General features: G+C 56.5%; 1 protein-coding gene across 3 annotated transcripts; it reads right to left on the bottom strand.

Annotated features, from left to right (window-relative positions):
• Positions 1–745: 745 nt before the first annotated feature.
• LOC141735053 (scavenger receptor cysteine-rich domain-containing protein DMBT1-like) lies at positions 746–17,202 on the bottom strand. Of its 3 annotated transcripts, none has more exons than XM_074567481.1 (16): positions 16,474–16,769; positions 13,792–14,124; positions 13,346–13,675; positions 12,232–12,561; positions 11,530–11,853; positions 10,623–10,952; positions 10,023–10,352; positions 8,625–8,963; positions 7,652–7,981; positions 5,042–5,371; positions 4,521–4,850; positions 3,633–3,953; positions 2,773–3,102; positions 2,088–2,417; positions 1,336–1,452; positions 746–1,190 (listed from the first exon to the last, which is right to left on the bottom strand). In XM_074567481.1, the coding sequence occupies exons 1-16, from the start codon at positions 16,583–16,585 to the stop codon at positions 1,054–1,056; spliced, it is 4,653 nt and encodes a 1,550-aa protein (XP_074423582.1). In that variant the 5' UTR covers positions 16,586–16,769; the 3' UTR covers positions 746–1,053. The 3 variants fall into 3 exon arrangements, 2 of the variants coding, with proteins under 2 accessions (XP_074423582.1, XP_074423583.1); XR_012584628.1 differs by having other exon boundaries at positions 1,158–1,190; positions 1,336–1,529; positions 16,474–16,784; XM_074567482.1 differs by lacking the exons at positions 746–1,190; positions 1,336–1,452; positions 2,088–2,417; ... (2 more) ...; positions 4,521–4,850; positions 5,042–5,371 and having other exon boundaries at positions 7,816–7,981; positions 8,615–8,963; positions 16,474–17,202.
• Positions 17,203–17,783: the final 581 nt, after the last annotated feature.

The following is a 17,783-nucleotide window of genomic DNA, read 5'->3' as shown; positions in this document are numbered from 1 at the left end:
GCGTGGAGGACTTTCAGTTTATTTCCACATGTGGTGGACCCCAAGATGCCCTGGCTCTGATTTTGCTCCTAATTTGGGGACAGTACTCTCCAGACCCTCTGAAGCATCACAGGAAAAAGGGGAAATGTGGGGAAACCTCTGGTTCTGTGCCTTTCCCAGTTTTGGGATGTCTTTCATCCCTGGGGAAGCTGGAGAGAGGACTGGGCACAATGTTTACTTGAATCTCTGGCAAGGGAGGCATTGACTGCCTTGGCAAAGGCCATCTCCTGCTGCTGGGACCTCTGCTTTTTGGGTGTCCTGGCCCCCCCTCCCATCATCCCTGGTGCTTTGGGGGCACAGCCCTCAGTTGGCGAGTCTGATGGGACCCTGAGGCGAGGCTGAGAGTGGGGTCCCTTTGCACTGGGGTGCTTTTAGGCATGGGGTGCCAGCAGAGAACTACAAGTACCAGGCAAGAGCACGTCTTGTACCCCATGAACCTCATCAGGGGCATTCCCTTGGGTGCCCAAGGGATTGTCGCAGGTTGGGGGCAGGGGGCAAGGGAAATGGGTCTGTGTGGCCACCCCAAAATGCATCCAGGGAGGACGGCTGAGTATTTGCGGTTGTGGGGTAACACGCTTTGCAGCTCTGGCACCTGGGATGGTCAAGAACTGGGGGTCTTGATTCCATCCAAGGTCTGGGGGAAGCTGTAGCAGAAAAGCACAAAAGCAGCTCCTGTCGTGTCCCCCCACAGCGCTCACACCCGTCATGCCAGGAGGGTTGGGAGTCCCCTTTTAATTCGTTTGCACCCCTCCTTCTGCTTCTCTGCTCCTTTAGCTCAGCCTTGCACTGCCCGGAGGCTGCCAAGGCCAGGTAAATAAACGTCAGCAGGCTGGGAGACCCCTCTGCACCGGCTATTTCGAGTCTCCTCATATAAGTCATTGGTACCAGCTGTTTTTGAAATGTTCTGCCCATCAGCTGCTGCTTTGGAGTCTTCAGGAGAGCGGATTAGGGAAAAGGTGGGGGGCAGCAGGAGCCTGGTGCGACCCCTGGGACATGAGCTTGCGGGGGCTGGCATCATGGGGCAGCGTCTTCCTTCATGAGCTGCATCGTCTCGGTGTTGGCATCCTCGGGGGCATCTGCCTTGGTGGGGACATAGATGGCCCCCATGGGCTGGAAGGACGTCGCTGAAGGCCTCTGGGGGTGCCGACGGGCTGTGAGGTGGAGGGGACACTGGGCTGTCACCAGGCTGTGGCAGCCCCTGAGCTGATCCCCGTCTCTGCATCCACCTGGGTTTCGGGGTGGCCAGAGCGGGGACTGTAAGTTGAGGGGGGACACACAGAAGGATGGGACTGTCACCTCCAGCATGGGCTGCTGCCATGCACCTCCTCTGCAGGTTGAGCCACAGCAGGACCCCACTCAGCAGCATCACCAGGACCAGCAGCGCGATCAGTGCCGAGCAGGAGGGTGGAGCACCTGGAGTTATGGGGAGAGCGGACTCGGGATCCCATTTCCAGCCAAGACCAGTAACAGCGTGCAGGAAAACCTAAAATCTAACACAGCCGGACCACCCCACAGCAGCTCAGCTGGTGGCGGAGATGGGCTTTCCTTAATTAGGCTTCACGGTAAGACCCATTTCCCTGGGTGGACAATGCGGGGGGGGGGGCGGGGCAGAGCGACCTTCCACGTTCCTGCTGCTCTTACAGCCCCCATCAGCTCTCTGTTGTGTTGTCCCACTTTGGATTTGGGGTGCTACACCTCAGACAAGCCTATTTCTGACCCTCCCCGCACTCCCTGTCCTTCAAAATTGTTTCAGGTCTACCACAACCTATCTGAGAAACAAGGGCTGGTCCTGGAGGGAGCCCAGAGGGTTTGAGCTGGGGGATAAGGAAATTTGGGCTCCAAGAAGAAGAAATGGAAGGGATGAGTGTGTTTCGAGTGGTGAAGGCATCTCTGATGCTCCCGAGGGTGATGGAAACCGAGGTGCATCCCCCAGGAAAAGCCCTCAAGAGCTGCCTGGGGTGAACATGTGCCACCTTTCCCCTTTCTTCTCACCTTGGGACCTTTTCCCCCTACCCGGCATGGACACCGCGGAGGATCCCAATGCTCACCCTTTGGCTTTGTGCACACCACACCGGCTGCTGAGCCCTGCCTGCACGGCCCCAGTCCTGTCCCTTTCTGCTGGCACTCCAGGAGCAGCGACTCGCGCCCCCGGCAGCTCAGCCCCTCCAGCAAGGCAAGGCCATCCCACCGCCTGAACTGGGCTCCGATGGGTGCCGACTGGGCTGGCCCGCAGCCCAGTTGCCTGCAGACCACCTCAGCTTCCAGCAAGCTCCAGCCAGTGCTGCACACCCCGTGCCAGGTAGCGTTGTAGAGCACCTCCACCCGCCCCGCGCAGGGACCGGGGCCGTCCTGCACCCGCACCTGCAAGGGGTTTGTGCCTGCAAGAGGGAGCAGAGAGGGTGAGATGTCCCCTAAGACCCAGCAGGTAGATGGAGAGGGCCATGCATGCCATTTGCCACCTGTACCTGCTGCAAAATTCACATACCCCCCTGCTCCCTTGCAAGGTCATTCATAGAATGGTTTGGGTTGGAAGGGACCTTAAAAGATCATGCAGTTCCAACCCCCCTGCCCTGGGCAGGGACACCTCCCACTAGCCCAGGTTGCTCAAAGCCCCGTCCAGCCTGGCCTTGAAACCAGTGATTCCCATCACTGATGTCCCACCAGTGCTACCAGCCTCCCAGTCCTGCATAAAAGGCTTTTTTGGGGCATCTGAGCATTCTCCCTGTGGACCACCTGAGCACACGACTCCCGTGTCTTCCTCGTGGTTGCAGTTATGGACTCCCCAGCTGCTAAGGCTGCACTGGGTGAAGGTGGTCTCCAGGCCGGTGCACTCTGCATCATCCAGCCAGATGGGTTCCAACCCTTGCCCGAAGTGAGCTTGGCCCGGGGCCGCCACAGCTGTCCCGCAGCCCAGCTGCCGGCAGACCACCTTGGCGTCGTTCAAATCCCAGCTGTCGTCGCAGATGGTCCCCCACTGCCCTTGGTGAAGCACCTCCACTCTCCCAGCACAGCGGTTCGGGCCGTCAGCCAGGCGGACCTGTACCTCCTCCGTGATGTTGGCATCTGTTAGGAGAAAAACAGTTAGGAAAGGAGAACAGGACACCCACAACCTCATGACAAAAAAATCCCCAAACCAGAAGCCAGAGTGCAAATACAGAGTCATTCTGGTCCCCCCCCTCCCCCTGGCAAGGGATGCAACCCTCCAACCCTTCCAGAAGGAGCATGGCTGTAGGGATGGACTTCAGTTGCACCTTCATACCCTAAAATCGTGGTGTCTCCTCCACGCAAGTGTGTGGACCAGGCAATGGAGACCAGGCTGGGGGTTTTGGGTCAATTGGTTCCCCTCGAGACAGGGCTTGGCTCGCTTAGTGCCACCGGGAGGCGGGGTGTGATGGTTTTGATAAGATAATGGTTGTGAAGGGGGTGGGAACCTGTTGCTGGGTTGGGGACAAGCCTGGCCAAGAGACTATGACCCTTTGCCAGCCCCCTTCCCCAAAAATCACACCTTTCCAGAGCTAATATCACCCTGGAGGCAGACAGATAGGCCCTCCTGTGCCCATCCCCAATGCTCTGTGTCACAGGATGAGATGTACCTGAACACACCACGCCAGCATCTTCTCCGTGGTTGCAGTTACTCTCTCCCCAGGGACGAGCTCGGCACTGGGCGAGGTTGTCCTCAGTCCCGACACAGACCACATCATCCAGCCAGATGCGTCCTATCCCCTGCCCAAAGCGAGCCCGGACAGGGGCTACCGTGGCCCTGCCACAGCCCAGCTGCCTGCACACCACCATCGCCTCTCTGAGGTCCCAGCCGTCGTCACAGACTGTCCCCCACTGCCCATCATGGAGCACCTCCACCCTCCCAGCGCAGCGGTTCAGGCCTTCCACCAGGCGGATCTCTGCCCGGGCCAGGTCTGCGGGCAGAGAAGCAGGTGACGTAGGGTTGAGGATAAGAGGATTGCGTGTCCAGCAGGGCTTTCTGGTGGCGGCAGCTGGGGTGCAGACCTAGGGCAGATGCCCAGCCGTGGTGGGACGGGAGGACAGATCCCGGCCTGAGCCCTGCCTGCGGAGACATGCGGGCAGGCATGGCCCTTGGGGCTTCATAAGCACCACCAGGCGTCTACATTTGGCCTCCAGAATCGGTCCCTGATGGGGAAGGGGAGAAATAAATCCCCTTTCTCGGAGTCTCACTGAGACCCAGCAGAGTCTCGGTGCAGCCCACATCACAAACCAGGTGTCAATGTCCTTTTTGCCCCCTTCCCTGCTTAGCTGCACAAAGGGCAGTTGGGCTGGGGCAGCTACTAGGATGTGGGGATGGGAAACAAATGCCATCTGCCAAGGGGACGAGCCCCCATGCTCTGCAAATCTCCTTTCTGCACCCAACGCTCCTGAGGTCAGCTTGGAGAGGAAAAAGCTTGTGAGGAAAAAGGAGGAAAGAGCTCCAAGCTATACTTTTAGGACCCTGCAGGAATGAGCATCACCTGAACAGACCACGCCAGCATCCTCTTCGTGGCTGCAGCCGTTGATTCCCCAGGGCCTGGTCTTACACTCCTCAAGGGCCTTCTCCCCACCAGTGCAGGCGACCCTGTCCAGCCAGATGGGATCCAGTCCCCTGCCGAAGGAAGCCCCTGCTGGGGCCGCGATGGCCTCGCCGCAGCCCAGCTGCCGGCACACCACCACTGCGTCCACGAGGTCCCAGCCGTCATCGCAGACCGTCCCCCACATGTGGTTGTGGAGCACCTCCACCCTCCCGGCGCAGCGATGTGGGCCATCCATGAGCCGGACAGTGGATGAGTTGGTTTCACCGGTGTCTGGAAGCACCGCAGAAACGTCGTGATGGGGACACACACCAGTGCCAGTGGCAATGCCCAGAACTGGGGCGAGAGGACCCCCCACCCCAGGCAGGGCTTGACCATCCCACTGCAGCGTCACCTTGAAGGTAGCAGGATGGATCCCACACTGGGCCCCCCTGGACACCCCATGTTGCAGGAGTGGGATGTACCTGAGCACACGACGCTGGCGTCTTCTCTATGGTTGCAGTTACTCTGTCCCCAGGGATGAGCTCGGCACTGGGTGAGGGCATCCTCGTTACCGGCACAGCCCACATCATCCAGCCAGATGTGCCCTGTCCCCTGCCCGAAGAGAGCCCGACCAGAGGCTGCCGTGGCCCTGCCGCAGCCCAGCTGCCTGCACACCACTGCTGCGTCATTCAGGTCCCAGCCATCGTCGCAGACTGTCCCCCACTGCCCATCGTGGAGCACCTCCACCCTCCCGGCACAGCGGTGTGGCCCATTCACCAGCCGCAGGTTCGCTGAGCTGGAGTTGCTCCCTTCTGTGCAGAGGGAAATAGGTGAGTGTGCGGTTGCTGGGAACCTCCACATTCCTGGACCACCTCCTGCCTGCATCCGTGGACCACCCCCTCTTGCAGCATCCCATGTGCCTACAGGGAGGGGCAGGGCAGGGACAGCATTGACCTTTAAAGAGCATCTAGTCCAATTCCGCTTCCATGGGCAGGGACATCTTCAACTAGACCGGGTTGCTCAAAGCCCCATCCAACCTGACCTTGAACGCCTCCAGGGATGGGGCAGCCACAGCTTCTCTGGGCAACCTGGGCCAGTGTCTCACCACCCTCAGAGTAAAGAATTTCTTCTTTATGTCCAATCTAAATTTACACTCTTTCAGTTTAAAACCCTGCCCCTTGTCCTGTCACTACAGGCCTTGGTAAAAAGTCTGTCCCCACCATTCTTATAAGCCCCCTTTACATAATGAAAGGCTGCTATAAGGTCTTCCCAGAGCCTTCTTTTCTCCAGGCTGAACAACCCCAACTCTCTCAGCCTGTCTTCATAGCAGAGGTGCTCCAGCCCTCTGACGATTTTCATGACCCTCTTCTGGACCTGCTCCAACAGGTCCATGTCTTTCTTGCTGGACGCAGTACTCCAGGTGGGGTCTCCCCAGAGCAGAGCAGAGGGGCAGAATCCCCTCCCTCGCTCTGCTGACCGTGTGGGTTTTGGTGCAGCGCAGGATGCGGTTGGCTTTCTGGGCTGTGAGCACACAATGCAGACTCATGTCCAGCTTTTCCTGCACCAGTACCTCCAAGTCCTTCTCCTCAAAGCTGCTCTGAATCCCTCCATCCCCCAGTCTGTATTGATAGTGGGGATTGCCTTAACCCAGGTGCAGGACCTTGCTCTTGGCCTTGAGGTGAAGGTCCAGGAGATACGCATGGGTGAGACGGCAAGAAGCCCCTACGCCAGCCTTGTACACAGTATCTCCTCCAAAGGAGGCCACCTGCCTGCCCCTTGGTACCAGCAGGAGCTCTGCCTCTGTCCACCCTCATCCCGGATCTCAGCTGCACACACCACGCCGGCATCCTCCCCATGGTGGCAGTTGTGGATGCCCCACGTCTTGGCTTGGCACTCAAAGAAATCGGTTTCCTCCCCTGTACAGCTCATATCATCCAGACAGATGGGGCTGGCTCCCCACCCAAACCGAGCCAAGCCGGGGGCCGAGAGGGCCACTCCACAGCCCAGCTGCCAGCAGACCACCGCTGCATCCTTAGGGTCCCACCCGTCGTCACAGATTGTCCCCCACTCATTGTTATAAAACACCTCGACTCTGCCGGCGCACTCGCTCAAACCACCCACCAGGCGAAGCCTGTGGCTGCTGGCAATCCCCGAGCCTGAAAAATACCCAAGAATGGGCATTATTAGGGAAACGCGTGTGCATCTTAACACCTGCTGGATTGGAGAAGACAGGACATCCCTGTGGCCATTCTGGATGGTGTTGCTTGTGTGTCCCTTGCCCTTTAGCAGGGACTTCCAGCAAAGTGAGCACAGGGGTTTCTGCAGGGTGGAAGGAGACGCAGAAGGTCCCTTCTACCAGCTGCACCCTGAGGGTGGTTGCACCCTGGTTCAGAGGTCGGGACAGGAGGAAGCACACATCTCCACCTGAGGGACACCGTGCTGGGGAAGAAGGGATCACAAGGATCCTTCACAGTTTTCCCCCGTACTTTCCTTCCCCCTTCTTTGGAAGCTGCATCACCAAGGTTCACCCGGCACTAACACACTTCTTGCCCTAGAGGAAATGGCAAAGGATCTTTATCTGGTTGTCCCTGTCCTGACTGCTTCTGACTGCCACACTGACCTGTCCATGGAGGTTGACCTTCTAAGGCCAAGGCTAGACCGGCAGCAGCCAGCTCAAATGTGGTGTACCACACGAGAGCAGCTGGTTCCAGTGCATCATTCTGTATTTATCTGTGCATCCTGACATTTCCCAGTGCCAGCAGCGCAAGGTGCTCTGCCTGCTCTCAGTCACATCTGCTGCCACTTGAGCAGCACCCATGCACCCTCCAGCCACCGCTCCCCAAGGGTGCAGGTGCTTCACCTCATGAAAACATCTTGGACACCTCCAACAGTACCAGCCACTGAGGCATGTCTTAAGCCATGCTGCTTTTTTTCCCGGGTTATCATGTTTTTCCTTGTCTCTGAACACTGTATTTCAACGCAGTTTCTACCAACCTGGGCAATTTGTTGGTCAGCTTGTTTCCAAACTGTTCCCAGCCTGCAGAAGGCAGGGCTTGGTCCATCTTACAGAGAAAACAAGTGGTGAGGGTTACCTGAGCACACAACGCTGGCGTCTTCCATGTGATTACATGCATGGTGTCCCCAAGGCTTGACTGGGCATTCAGCAAGGGTGGCTTCTGTCCCGAGGCAACCCACCCCATCTAGCCAGATGGGACCAGATCCTTGCCCAAAACCGGATGAACCTGGGGCTGACACGGCCGTCCCGCAGCCCAGCTGCCGGCACACTACGGCTGCATCCTTCAGGTCCCAGCCGTTGTCACAGATGGTCCCCCACTGCTGGTTGTGGAAGACCTCCACCCTCCCAGCACAGCGGTGCGGGCTGTTCACCAACCGCAAGGCTTCTGAGCTCCCTAGGTTCAAGTCTAAAAACAGAATAGGAGGACAATAAATCATGGCCAGAAATGCCTGCCTGTCCAGTGGCTGGCAACGTGGTGGACCTCCCCTTGTAAGGGGTCTTGCAAGGTGTCCACCAGCATGGAGCACTTCTGCTATTGCTGCATCCTGGGTGTGCACACATGAACACTTTCGGGGACAAGCCTGGTAGGACCATGCCCAGGAGACTGTGAACCTGGCCAAGTTACCAAGGGGCTCCCATGATGTGAGCATCCTCACGGGAACAACCAGGCAAGGAGGCACCAAGTGCACCTGAGCTTGGTGAAGAGAAGGGACTCCTGGAGGACTAGTGGCTGTGTGGTAGAATGGGTTAAAAAAACCACAGGGGCAGCTGCAACCCTGGTGTGCCAGGGCTCTTTGTGTGTGATGGAAAGCCTATATCTTGCAGGCTTGGGATTTGTGGGAATCCCAGGTTTGGGATTTCCAAGCACTTTGCCTCAGGGAAGCCAGAGACTGGTAGACCTTGAAATGGAAAACACCTTGTGCTCCCTGGTGGGACCTCAGGAACAAGGGGTGGTTGAGCCAGGACAAGGAGGAGCTGGATGGGCAAATTTGATCAGACTGCACGGCCTCCCCCAAGGGAGGACTGATCCCTGACTCACCGCCACTGACCTGCGGCTGCAGAGCATGAGACACCTGCGTGCCCCTTCGACTTGCAGCTTTTGGTGCCCCAGAACTTGACCTTGCATTCGAAGAGGGCCCCCTCTGTCCCGGTGCACTCCACAGCATCCACCCAGATCAGGCCATCTCCTGTCCCAAACTGGGTAGACCCTGTGGCCGAGTGCGCCGCTCCACAGCCCAGCTGCCGACACACCACGTGGGCTTCAGCCAGGTCCCAGCCATCGGTGCAGATGCCTCCCCAGCGCTGATCATGAAACACTTCAACTCTCCCAGAGCACGAGTCTGAGCCGTTGACCAAGCGGAGGCTTCCAAGGTCGGCAATGCCCGATTCTACAACACCAGAGAGCGTACACACATTACGGAGATACCTTCTGCACTGGGAAACCTCCAGCTGCCACCAATGGGTTCACACCAGAGGCTGAGCAGCCTTGGGAGTTCAAGGATGCTCTTGCAATGACAGAGATGACCTTTGAGGTGTGATGTGAACTGGCCCAAGTGGTGCCCAAGTCTTGATTAGCGTGGGCTTGACCAGAATATAGTCAATGGACCTTATATAGTTTGCCTTCCTAAACAGGCACATAGGGCAGGGTCTAGTTGCCAAGATGTAGGCATCCTTGTGCCGTTTGGGACTCCTGGGATACCTCACCCGCCCTCCAGCTGCTGCTTCTGAAGGGCACAGGTTTTCTTGCAGGATCTCTTAGCCCAACTAGGGTGAGATGCTACCTTCCCATGCTGGGGTGACTGAATTCAATGCTGGCTGTCTTGGTCAGTGACAAACGGATATTAAGCAAAGTCCGCCCTGATATCAAGCAAACCAGTGGCCCCAGCTTTTTAACAGCCACTAAAATGGGTTGTGGGGTTCCTCTGGCAGAAAGTCAGAGTTGGAGAGGAGATAGAGGGATGGGAGATGGGCTCTCGTGGGCTCACGCAGCTCTGAGCGTCACAGGGTACTTCTACCGTGGATCAACAAAGTCCTCCCTGACTGTAATGGGCAAAGAACCATTCATACTGTAGTCTGCCCCACTGTGAAGAAGTAGGTGGCCATGTTGTAATTTGCTTGATGGGAATGGTCTCTCCGGCCTGTGCTAACTGCCAGGATTTGTGATAAATAACATCAGTCAAAAGCTGGAGACCGTATTTTTAGTGATAGTAGTGCAAATGGGCAAGGTGTTTGTTTTTCTGAGACTTTAATGTCTGTATACAGGTGGTGCCCTCTTCCACCAGGATGGACCACTGATTTCAAAGCAAAGGGTCTCCAGGCTGGCTGAAAACTGTTCCGTCATTGCAAGTCCTTGCACCCACAGGGGAAAGCAGAGTCAAACCCCAGCACAAGAGGACTGTGGGAAGGTTTGCCGTGGTGTTCCCGGTGCCAGGATGGGTGGTGGTTACCTGAGCACACCACGCCGGCATCTTCTCCGTGCTCACATCCATGGACGCCCCAGGTGTTGGCTCTGCATTCGGAGAGGGCAGCCTCTGTCCCCGTGCAGTGCACGTTGTCCAGCCAGATGGGTCCCTGTCCCTCCCCAAAGTAAGCCCGCCGTGGAGCCGATATCACCACCCCACAGTCCAGTTGCTGGCACACCACTTTGGCATCCATGAAGTCCCAGCTGTCATCACACACTGTCCCCCATCTCCCACTGTGAAACACCTCAACCCTCCCGGCGCAGGGACCTGGGCCATCCACCAGCCGGACCGGGGCAAAGCTGGAAACAGCCGAGCCTGCAAACAGGCAGGGAGATGCTCAGATCATCCAGTGCCTTTGTGGTTAGAGGAAAGACCCTGCATTTCGGCACATAGCCGATGCTGCATGGTCACGTCACCTCTGAACCCACAGCATCTCATGCCCTCCCGTGGAGACACTTCTCAAAGGGCTTGGGAGTACTTGACCCAGCAGCAAGTGGGGTGAAGCTAGCACCTTGCTCCCAACTGGGATGGGGGGGATATTACTGGTGCATCCTGACCCACTGCTGGGGCTGGAGTAAAACGCACCTGAGCACACCACGCTGGCATGCTTTCCATGGCTGCAGCTGCTCTCTCCCCACGGGCTCGCCTGGCATTTTGTAAGGGTTGACTCTGTCCCCTGGCAGTTCACGTTGTCCAGCCAGACGCGCAGGGGTCCGGTGCCGAAGTCCACCTCCTCCAGTGCTGGCAACACCGTCCCACAGCCCAGCTGCTGGCACACGACCTCAGCATCCTTCTTATCCCAGCCACGGTCACAGACGACTCCCCACTCCTCCTGGTGAAGCACCTCGACTCTGCCAGCGCAGCGGTGTGAGCCATTTGCCAGACGGAGATGAGCTGGTTCGGGGATGATTGAGTCTGCAAACATCCGAGAGATTCATTAATGCCTTCAAATGGCGGCCAGTTTCCCTCCATGCTTATGATATTGCAGTTAAGCTCCTGGCCCGTCTTCAAGCTGTCAAAAAGCAGAGAAGGGGAGAACAGGAGGGGTCCCCACCACCACCCGAATCTTCCACCCAGGAGTACCCTGCACAAGAGCATCTCCCTGCAGAGGGTGGTCCACACTGGTCCTGCATCCTTATGGACCCCAGGACGCACTGGGGGACCCACTCCCTGCAAGAATTCCTTGCCATGCGGGTGGCTTTGACGAGCTTCCCTGCAATGAGTTGGTCCTGTTGTTAGAGCTGGAAGGTACTGGGAGGGGTGGGAAATAGGGATCATTGCAGGAATGCCTCCAGCCACCCCAAATAAACACCTTGGTATGGGAAAAGTAGCCCCCTGATGGGACCATCAGGTGTAGGGAGGGTCCAGAAAAACCCCACTGGCTGCTGATGCTGACCCCCAGTCTCAGCTAGGGGTGCAGACCTGCCATCATGACATAAACCCCCCTCCCACTGCCTTGTGTGGAGCGATGCTGAAGGAACAATGGTCAAACCTGAGCAAACCACGCCAGCGTCTTCCCCATGGTAGCAATTATTGATGCCCCATGGCCGGCCCCGGCAGGAGGACAGTGTGCTCTCCATCCCCGTGCAGTTCGTCTCATCCATCCAGATGATGCCGACCCCACGCCCGAACTGACCCCCGCCGGGGGCTGACAGTGCTCGTCCACAGTCCAGCTGCCGGCAGACGACCTCGGCATCCAGCAGGTCCCAGTTGTCATCGCACACGGTCCCCCACTGCTTGCTATGGAAGACCTCGACCCTGCCAGCACAGCGGCTGCCATAGTTCACCAGACGGACCTGGTCACCCTCTGAGTTACCTAAAAAAAGGAAATATGGGCAAGGGACAGCATGCTGCGACCCTTGGGTAAGGAAAACTGTCCTGGCACCTTCTCAGGTCGCTGAGTGTTGCACCAAGTGCTGCAGGCTCATCTAATCACCTCAAAAAGAGCTGGCTGATCCTCAGTGCCTGCTGGCTAAGGGGCGAGAGGCTGCAAGCTGCACCACAGCAGCATCCCATCCACTGGCATCAGCACCAGCTCCTCCAGGAGGATGCCCAAAATTGCCCCCCAGACAACCCATGATGGAAATGCTCATAAAGAAGGCACGTTGCCTGGGGCTGCTTGCAGAGGTGAAAAATCAAGTTGATGGACCAAGACCCACCACTTCTCATGCCATGTCGCTCCTGAGGGGGTTACCTGCACACACCACGCCAGCTTCTCTCCCACGGTGACAAGTGCCGTGTCCCCGGGGCTTTGCCTTGCACGCAGAGAAGGCAGTCTCCGTGCCCACGCAGCTCACGCTGTCAGGCCACATTTGCCCAGGTCCTTGCCCAAAATGCGACCCGCCGGGTGCTGACAGAGCTCTCCCGCAGCCCAGCTGCCTGCACACCACTCGAGCCTCGGCCAGACCCCAGCCCTCGTCACACAGGGCTGCCCAGGTGCCGTTGTGCGTGACCTCTACCCTGCCTTCACAGCGTGTCGAACCGTTGGCCAGGCGGAGCTCAGCGGCCACAGACATCCCTGAAGCTGCCAACGACATGCAAGGGTAAGTGCACTGGGAGAGCCATGGCTGCTTCTGCTCCAGCCTGAGCATCCTCCGTGCATGCTTAGCACCCAAACTGGAGACTGAGTGCCTGCAACACTCAGCATCCTCTTAAAAGTGAATTTTGAAGGGTGGCTTTGCAAAGAGGCTTTATTGCAAAGCCCAAATAAAAGACCTGAGCTACATGTGCACCAAAAACTTCATCAAAAGCCGTAAAGCACAGATGATGGGCAAGACAAACCTGGCCTGGTTGGCCTGGTTGGATGGGCAGAAACTGGGGAGGGCGAGTTACACCTGCAGAAAGCTTTTCATGGTAAAGCCTAGTTGCCCCCAAGGTAAACAAGGCTTTGAGTCAGGTTTGCTGTAATTCATACACGTGACTGCAAATAAATGGCCCTTTGCTGTTCCTGCAGCTTAGAATCACAGAATCACAGAATAGTCAGGGCTGAACCAACCCCTCTGCCAAAGCAGGGTCACCTAGAGCAGTTTGGACAGGAACGCACCCAGGTGGGTTTTGAATATCTCCAGAGAAGGAGACTCCACACCCTCTCTGGGCAGCCTGTGGATCCATCACTGGATCCACAGCACCAGCAGGAGGGTGAAGGCTTTGCAGGGTGACTTGCCCACCTGTGTGCTGCAGGTGCTCCCCAGAGCTGCAAAGGGGATGCCACGGGTGAGCACCCCTGGGAAAGTAGGAGCCATCCCATGATCCCTTAGGAAACCCTGAGAGTCTGAAGTTGATCCCTCTTGCGCCTTGAGGTGAGTTACCTGAACATATCACTCCAGCATCCTCCCCGTGGAAGCAGTTGTTGTCCCCCCACTTGCTGGCCCGGCAGTTGAAGAGGGTGTCCTCAGTGCCAGTGCAGTCCACCTCGTCCAACCAGATGGGATCGTGGCCCCTCCCAAAGCGAGCGCCGCTGGTGGCCGACAGCGCTGGGCCGCAGCCCAGCTGCCGGCACACCACTGCTGCATCCATCAGGTCCCAGCCGTCATCGCAGACCGTCCCCCACATGTGGTTGTGGAGCACCTCCACCCTCCCAGCGCAGCGGTTGGGGCCGTTGAACAACTGGAGGGTGCCCAGGGCAGTGATGCTGGAGTCTGTGGGTGCCCCAAGGGGAATAGTCGGAGAACGGTTGTGCATCACCGCCAGTACAGCAGGAAGGGATGCAGGGGTGGAGGTGGTGCACAGCCAGGTGGCTGCTGTCCTGGGCTACCTGAGCACTCAACGCTGGCGTCCTCCACGTGGTGACAGTTGTGTTCCCCCCATGGCCTAGCTCGGCATTCAGAGAGGTCCTTTTCCTCCCCAGTGCAGTTGACCTCATCTAACCATATCTGTCCAGTTCCTTCTCCGTACCGAACTCCTGGTGCCACCGACAGCACTGTCCCACAGCCCAGCTGCCGGCACACGACCTGGCCCTCAGGGGAACCCCAGCCGTCATCACACACTGTCCCCCACGTCCCATTGTGGAGCACCTCCACCCGCCCAGCGCAGCGGTCAGGGCCACCCACCAGGCGAAGAAGCTCCCCTGGTCTCTCAGCGACTGTGCCTGCAAAGCCGAGAGGGGAAAGAGGAGAGGTGAAACCCTGGGGGTGGATGGGGCTTGGCTGCTCACACGTTGAGATGGCTCTTGCCCCAAAAAAGGATTTCAGAGGTGCTGTTGACAATTCCACACCTGCCCTGGACATCTCAGATGGCCCTGGGCATCTGTTTGTAGGCAACTGAGCCCCATGTCTGCATCTAAATCCCTGAATTAACCTCAGTGTGGATCCCACACCCCAGGAGCCCTTTTCTTGCTCATGTAATAGGCAGAAAAACAAGGGTATTTGAGCTTATGTATGTTTTTCTACAAGCGGACAGTGGCAAAGATGTAACTCAAGAGTGAGTAATGCCTTGGGGTCCATCTGCGTGGCAAGCTTGCAAGGATGAGTAGAAAAGTGCTTGAACTAAGGCAGTATGAAGACCCACGGCATGAGATTGCTGCGGGTCCCATAGACACACTTTTGTGCAAGAGCATTAACCAAAGGAAGACTGTGCAGAAAGAAGCCGTAACTGGACGTTAGTCACATGGAGAGCTCAACTGGGCAAGCAGCAAAAAGAAAAAAAAAGTTCAAGAGGGATATGATTGCATTGTGTAAATAAGCTTTTTGACCATGGATAATGATTTCCAAAGTGCTCAGGCACTGATCTGTGCATAGGTCCAACTATCAGCAAGCAGGGAACCAGACGTAGCACTTGGGAAGTCACAGGGAGGCGAAAGAGTACAAAACAGGTTAAAAATCAAATCCCTGAGTCATTCACATATGAACAGCATCTGGGCAGCTGCAGCACGCTGGGCGCAGGAGTGTGTAGCTCAGCTCTTTCATTCAGGCTGTACAGCGGGGAGCAGGAAAGCGTCTTTGCAATAAAACAACATCTTTGCAAAACCACCCCTGAAAATTCCCTTCTACGAGGAGGCTGAACCAGATGCCTTGCTGGCACTGGGTCTCCAGTTTGCAAGCTCTCCTGTCCCCAAGGTAAGAGCACAGTCCTGACAATGGCTGTCTCTTCTGTTTCATCCTTTGCCCGCTTTCCCCATGCACTTTTTGCTCTGTTTCCTTATTTTTACCAGAAGTGATGAGGCTACTCTGTATTAGCAATAAATCAGCCCTGCAGCTGAGACTTAGAAGAGCTGATATACTTCTTGGCACGTTTCTGGCAAGCACTGCCCGCTTGCTTGTGCATTGACTGTGCACTGACACCGGCCCAGGTGTCTCCAGCCAGCCAGGAGATACTGACTGTCGCAGAGGAAAAGACTGTACTGAAATTGCAGGAGCAGGATTTCCCAAAGAATTGGGAAGATTGTACTGTTTGTGAGTAGAACACTAAAGAAAGAGAAAACCCAAGCAAGTAGAAGCAAAATTTTAGTTCCAAGAGGTACAAACTGTCCTTAGCAACTAATCAGCCTGGAAATTAAAACAAAATCCCTACCAGTAGGGAAAGGATGTTCCTAATTTTGCTCCTTCCAAACCTGATCAGAAGAGTCTTTCTGCTCATGCCTTTTGTAAATGTGAAACAGCTCTAAGAAGGTCACCCAGCTCAAACGACCAGCTTATGCTCTGAGCTAGGGCAGCTTGGACAAAGCCTTAAGCCCTTTCTTAACCATTCCCAAAGCAAAGCTGCCATTAACCATCCGCATGATGTTGCTCCCCCACCTTGCGCCTATGTCTGACAGCACACCATGGCTGTGAATAAGGGACCTGTAGGGTCTGCAGCTTCCATACAGCTCTGCCTGAGCACAAGGGTCATGTCTCTTGCCAGCATCTTGCCTGTCTGCCCCATTAGCCCAACAAATATTTGGTTCCTTGTGTGCACAGCCATGAGCCACCCAGCCTTGTCCTGGCTCTGTGGGTCTCTACTTGCTCCATCATACAGGGAGCCTCCCCTCTTAATGTAGAGTGCTGTTGGGTTTGACCAAACCCCTCTGTGCTGCAATACCGTGAGTTTGCCATGTACGGTCCAGGATAACCCAAGATTAAAGCAGGGCAGGAGGCCATGGCAAGCTCTGAGACAGTTTCAGGACCGGGCATGCTTTCCTCCACTCTTGTAATGCTCACAAGCCATTAATTATGGAGCACAAGCCTTTGATTATGGGACAAAACCATGTGTGCAGAAGTAGACCTGCAATGCATGGCTCTTGGAGGGCAGCGCAGAGAGATGAGGTCCCGACTTTGTGTAAAAAATCATTTCACCTGCCTCCAAGGCCGTGACAAGCCATTCCCCACTGCCCAAGACCCCCAAGTGAAACCCAGGACCCCCAACAAGCCTCTACCCCAAGAAGTGCTAGCTGAACAGTCTGGAGGAACCGACGTGGCCGGTGGGCTCCCTGCAGTCATCAGCGAAGGCAAACGTCACTCACCCCAAAGGCAGGCCATCAGCAGGAGGGTCCCCGCACTCTTAGCCCCTCCACAGGTGGGTTTTCTGCCCCCAGGGCGGCTGGAAGAGGGATGGAGACCACTCGGCATCCCCATGTTTGCAGCCTGGCCACAGGCTGGAGGCTGGAGTGGATTGTCCTTGTGAGAGAGGCCAGCTGAGCCCAGTGTCCCACTGGCAAACTGGGAGGGCAAAATGGGATTTCTGCAAAGATCTCTCCTCTTCCTCTGCCCTGCTCCCCGCTGGGTGCTTCACCTCCTGTGAAGCTCTGCCAGCAGGTGACCCACTGCCCCATGCAGCGGCCAGTCTTGTCATTGGCTTGCGAAACAGCAACCTGTTCCAGGAAAACGTGGAGCAAACAAAACCTGCTCGACACTCAGGTCCCGCCTCATACGTGCCAGCCCCTGCAGGCATCTCGACTGCCCTGGTACAAGATATTTACTTTTGACAGGCTAAATCAAGCCTTTGTGCACGGAACTGGGGAAATATAGCTACATTATCTGCATTAGAAAGTGTTTGGTTGGGTTTTGGGAGGTGAGGGACCACCCACTGCAGAAAATAGGTTACTAAAGGCTGGAAATGGCTTTACTGTGGAGGCTGGAGCCAGCACCTGTGCTGTAGCCATTTGCCATCAGGTGAGCCTGGACACCATCAGCGATGAGAAAGGGTCTCGCACCCACCTTGCGATGATTTGGACGACGCAGTTGGCTTCGGAAAACAAGGGCAACTGCTGTTGTCTTGTCCTACCGTGGCTGCACCTGCAAGACCCCAAGGGTCCCTTTTGGATTAGCAGTTTGCTTCCTGATTGCTGTTATGCAGCTGATGCTCCAGGCATGTCCCTTGCAAACCACTGCCCCAAGCACGTCCCAAGAAGCTGAGAGGATGGAAGAGTTTGCTGTCCTCCCATCCCTCCATGGTGGCATGTGAAGTTGTGCAAGGAAAGGGCCTGAAGACAGAGCAGTGTGCTGCTGGAAAGAATGAGTCATCAAATTAACATCACTCGTTCCTCCGAACGGGAGGGTTCAGACGGAGGTGGGTGCTGTGCTGGTGGTGCATTGGGCAAGGATGTGACCCCTGGCAGAAACAGGGAGGATGGTTCTGCCCATGTCTGTGCAAAAATAAGAAGCAAAACTGGAGCATGTGCTGGGAAGAGGACAGCATGGCCAGGAAGGTCTCAGGCTGAGTTTAACTTGTTCAGCCTGGCAAAACCTGAGAGGGGTAGTAGAATGGAGAGTAGATTGCTGCCTGCAGGAAGACCAAATAGGAGAAATCCAAATCCCAGAGGCATGCAGAGCT

Source organism: Larus michahellis, chromosome 28 (assembly GCF_964199755.1).
Source record: "Larus michahellis chromosome 28, bLarMic1.1, whole genome shotgun sequence".
In the NCBI taxonomy this organism is placed as follows: Eukaryota; Metazoa; Chordata; class Aves; order Charadriiformes; family Laridae; genus Larus; species Larus michahellis.
This window is presented reverse-complemented; position numbering and strand designations above follow the sequence as displayed.